The 4,842-nt window shown below is 42.8% G+C and overlaps 1 protein-coding gene across 1 annotated transcript; it reads right to left on the bottom strand.

Moving 5' to 3' along the window:
• Positions 1 to 228: 228 nt before the first annotated feature.
• Positions 229 to 4,573, bottom strand: BMP15 (bone morphogenetic protein 15). Its single transcript, XM_066582038.1, has 2 exons — positions 4,267 to 4,573; positions 229 to 1,037 (listed from the first exon to the last, which is right to left on the bottom strand). The coding sequence occupies exons 1-2, from the start codon at positions 4,571 to 4,573 to the stop codon at positions 229 to 231; spliced, it is 1,116 nt and encodes a 371-aa protein (XP_066438135.1).
• Positions 4,574 to 4,842: the final 269 nt, after the last annotated feature.

Genomic DNA, 4,842 nt, shown 5'->3' with positions numbered 1-4,842 from the left:
GTTCGACACTTTAAACCACAAAAATCTATACATGGAACTACAAAAAGTGAAAAAAGTTTATTTTCCGTCTGGGGTGGGAGAAGATTCAAGTTACATAACCATAGAAAGAGACCTGCTCATAAGTCACATCTATAAGCTTAACGCATTAAATAACACATACATTTACACGTATTTTCAAGTACATTAATAAAGTGCTTTTCTTCTGCTTTCTTAGCCAACAGTCTTTTTTCACCGACAGGTGCACGATTCTGCAATCATATTCTCATATTCTTTATAAAGGATATTTCCTCCAGGTTCAATCATTAGGACACTGATTGGACCGTAGGAGTAAGGGACACAAGAAGGACGTGGGACATTTCCATCAACCACTTGATTAATAAAGTTCTGAATAATGGCATGGTTGGGTGAATTATAACCCGAATGGAGCAGTCTTGGGCAGTCTCCTGTACAGTAGCCAGGGTTGTACCTGTGCGGGGCAATAATCCAATGATCCCATCCAAGCTGATGGAAGCTGACCCAGAAGGGACGTAGGGAGCAGTGGTTCTTTAGTTGTTCACTTTGGTTGGAAATTTTCGGAAGCTTCATGCCAAACGTCCCCACTTGACGTGGTTTTCTTCTCAACACTTGTGGCACAACCTTTTCTGAAAATGCAGTTAAAATTTTTTCAGTGGGCTGACTATGAAATTTGGGATAAAAGTATATGAGTAAGAAAGGGATGTGGGAGACTGAAGCAGCCAGTGATTTTTTGTTGCGTTTCCCAATACGCTGGCACATACGTTGGATGTGTAAACTTTGCTTTGCATCCTCCGGTAGAGATCTGATTTGGGAAGTGATATCCGTTTCTGCCCACCTCCAAATTCGAGGTGGAACTCTCGTCTTGGAGAAGAGACCAGCACTTGGGAGGAGATCCATCTTACATGTGTAGTAACTGTCCCCAATATACATGGTTCGGGGATACACCACAATAGCCTTCATCAGCTCCTCTCTTTTTATGTTGTGCAGGATGAATTTAAGATTTTCTATCCTCCACTTTTTATCTGAAAAACCCAAAATATAAAAGTTAATACTTCATGATGGCCAAATCTGGGCTCTTACACAAAAAAATAAGTCTTGATGTGTAGCAACAAAATACAGTACAGCCACACAGTAAAATCAATGTGACTAAGGGTGCCCATAGTGGTCACATACAGTCCAGACACTGTCACCACGTTTTTCTGTTGATCTCCAATCCATATGTCACAAGCACTACAGACTGAAAGAAATGACATTTCTCCTCCAATACAAACAGCCACCAAATCTAAAGATCCATGTTAGAAGTGCTCTTTTTACCACCATCGGAGACTGGCACGTTCCCTTGTGAAAGCACAGAATACAAGACTTCTGCCTTCTTGCCAACAGTCTATATTCCCAACACAAAAGGGCAAAAAGCAAAATCAACCTCCCCCCCCACCCCACCCCACGTACATCCTCCAACATAGTTTACTGTGTACAGGGTGTCCCATTTGAAAAAAAAAAAAACTATCAGCGTGGCCTAAAAATCCAGGATGAATGAACATTAGTGAGGAGTGAACTTTCAGAAGTTTGTTTATGTCCCAATTAGTTTGAACCAAAACCACTAGAAACTGGTGTACAACACTGCCTCAGAGACATTAAAGGGGTTCTTTCATTAAAAAAGTTATTCTATACTTACCCATTCCTCCCCTATCAGTCTACGTACCAGATCTTCTGTCTACTGCAGTCCCAGTTCCGGGACTGCAGGAGGCTGATTCTTCTGCTTTCCTGTGACATTACATATATTCCTGCGCAGCAATGTATGCTACATCACTAGTTCACAGCCCAGCACAGGGAGTGCCGAGCTATTGCAGAGACTGTGCATGCCCGCTGTCTCTGCAGTAGATCAGCATTCCTTCCTAGCCAGTGACCGCTACGTTACAGGGACGTGACTTTCACTGACGGGCAGGAAGAAGAATGCGAGGAATGCTGGTTTCATAATAAGCTGGCCAGCTCACGGTGAGCTGACAAGGGAGACTGGAGAAGTTCAGCGAGGAGAAGATGTGGTAAGGAGTCTGCCTGTAGAGGAATAGGAGAGTATAGACTTTTCATGACAATACCCCTTTAAAGCCCTGGATAACACTCAGTGTTATCCAGGGCTTTTATGGCTCTTAGTTTTATATATACAGTGTTCAGGACTGGTGTTGAGCCAATCGAACCATTGGCCCCCTGTTTCATGTAGAACTTTGCCAGAAGTTTGGTTCAGGTTTGTTCTCAAATCTCAACTGAACCTTTAGCAAAGTTTAAACTGAGACAATGTTCTATTGGTTCGGATCGCTCAACACTAATCTATACAGACACAAAATAAGGAAGCAGCTAGGGGGAGGGCTGGGTACTAATGTATTGGGCCAACCAAGCTACTCCGAATTGAACTTATGTATCGCCCCCACTGCATCCACCAGAAGTCTTCATTTTAGTCTCCCCCGTCCTGAGCAGTATTCAGATGTTGCAGTTGAAGTGCGGCTAAAACAAAAAAAAAAAAACAGCATGTGTTTCTATGGTAATTTTTAATAGGCTGCAGGTTTTTACTGTAACTGCATCAAAAGTCTCGGTGCATTGTGGTAAAACTATACTGTTTGAATGGAACCTTGGAGTAACATGGTGCGAGGTTAAAAAGAGGAACTATGCATTGCCTTCCTTGCATACCCCCACCTGCAGTCCGTCAGGCCTCGGAAGCGCCATAATTACAGTACTGGACCAGTTGGTCCACCACTCCTCACAGAAGCTCTGTCCTCCTACTCTAGGCAGCAGATATGAATTACATTGGTATTACATGATCCGTAGCTATAGAGGATTCATAGGTAGGGGGTGCACCTGCACCAAAAGCCCCCTATCACAGCAGGCCCAGTATTACAACAACATGGCAGGGGGCCGTTACAGATTTTGCATTCCGGCCCAGGAGATTTTAAATCATACCTCTAATGTATGGAGCTATTCTTTGTGAACTTGAAGTCAAAGTAAAGTCAGGTACAGCTCTATAGGTGCCCTATTACAGCTCCCTACAAAAAAAAAATTAAATTTCCCATCGACCAATTTTAATTAAGTTTGACATTTTAAAAAAGTGCCCCAGAGTAGAAAAAGGTGTATAAATACAATGCCCATTACTCACCCTTTCACGTTGGCTCCGATGCAGCACCACCACCAATATGGTCCTTACAAATACAGGAAGTGATGACATTATGTTCAGGGCTCACATAACCGCTGCAGCCAATCGCTGCCCTCAGTGGTCATGTGCTGTTCATGCACATTGATTGGCTGCAGCAGTCATGTGAGTAATGAACATGGAACTGTTGATTTTTGTAATGGGAACCAGAGGCAACGTGTTAGTGATAGCCATCTATGTTTTACAGCACTGTTCCGTACCCTGGGCTTTAAAAAAAATAAAAAATGTATTTTAACTAGTGTCACCCCTTCCTCACCAAAAGAGAAAGATCACGGTAAAATATGAATATTGACAAAGCTAATATACTTTTCCAATAGATGGAAATGAATAAGATCTGTTTACAAGAAAAAAAACTATATATGCACACATACATACATGACAAGAAACGCAGGCATGATCTCATTGACATATACATGGGATCATCCTCTTCACAGGCCTTGTCCAGGCAGTATGTCACAAAGTAAGTTCAAAAAAACAGGAAAAACAGTCTGCATTTCTCTTTTTCTTAAGAAAAGGGGGTAGAATTAGTTCAGACCTAGCATCGCACGGCGAGAGCATTTTTTTTGGGGGGGGGGGGGAGGGGAGGGAGGTGAAGGAAGAGAGCAGTACTGTTTGTAAGTTTTTGACTACCTAAAAATGATTAATCCAGATCCAGGTTTTACTTACCCTTCCAATACACAGATTATGGTTTCACACATAGCAAGGTCCCCCCTCCCTTTTTGGAAAAATAAAAAAGGACACTGAAGTTTTTGATGCAACTTTTTGAGCCGGAGTTGGAAATGGATCAACTTTTTGAGGCAAAGTTGGAAATGGATCCAGAAGGAAGGGGAAGTAGAAGTTCTTCCTTTATATTGCCCATTCCTTTTGAATCCACTTCTGGCTTTGGCTAGAAAAAAAAAAAAAAAAAAAAAAAAAAACCCTGCATGATAAACTTCGACAATAAAAAAAAAAAAATTATAAAAATGTGAAACCACCTATAAAAACCAAAAACACAAGGCAGAAACAGTAGTGCGAACAAGATCTTAGACAACTTTTTCCCCTGTAGGTCTCACCCGAAATAAAAGGTGCTTGACTGACAGGCCTTACAAGTCTCACGGCGGCTCCAGCTGGTCGATTTCCTCTGGGTCTTCCATTTCCATCCGCTGACCTCTTGTACAACGCTAGCATAAAGCGTAGGTGCTGCATACTCAGCTCATGTTTTGCTGCCATGCGAGGCTTCAAGGGCCCATGGTCCATCAACGTCCGAATCAATGGCAGAGAACGAGACCTCATTATGGCACCTAACCCGTTCCTCCCTAGAGCAGGAGGCCATACAATGAGAAGCAGCCAGAGGAGCAGGAGGCTTCGAGGCACAGGCATCATTGCAGCAGTCTATCATGTGGCAGGGTCATGGAGTATAGTGAGCAGGTCTTTGCAGGACCATGAAGAAGGAGGAAAGACTCTGGGTGGCTGCATCAACATTTTCTCACCCAGGTGCAGCCATTACTTAAAATGGGAGGAGTATAATCTTCATATAAGAAGTGGAACAGACACTTTAGGATTTCAGCTCTGCAGCAAGGAATATTCTTTTATAATATCCAGAAACCCTCTGCAGAAGTGAAGCAAGGCACTCTAGCTAACTGGCCAGG

This window comes from Eleutherodactylus coqui, chromosome 10 (assembly GCF_035609145.1).
Source record: "Eleutherodactylus coqui strain aEleCoq1 chromosome 10, aEleCoq1.hap1, whole genome shotgun sequence".
In the NCBI taxonomy this organism is placed as follows: Eukaryota; Metazoa; Chordata; class Amphibia; order Anura; family Eleutherodactylidae; genus Eleutherodactylus; species Eleutherodactylus coqui.
The sequence above is the reverse complement of the archived record's forward strand: the minus strand, read 5'-3'. Positions and strand labels throughout refer to the sequence as shown.

What these genes read in the sequence shown, in the direction of transcription:
- BMP15 (XM_066582038.1), bottom strand. Translation starts at nt 4,573, where the DNA reads ATGCCTGTGCCTCGAAGCCTCCTGCTCCTCTGGCTGCTTCTCATTGTA. An exon ending in TCAAGCACCTTTTATTTCGG is followed by an intron (nt 1,038 to 4,266) that starts GTGAGACCTACA and finishes TGGGTTTTTCAG; the next exon opens with ATAAAAAGTGGAGGATAGAA.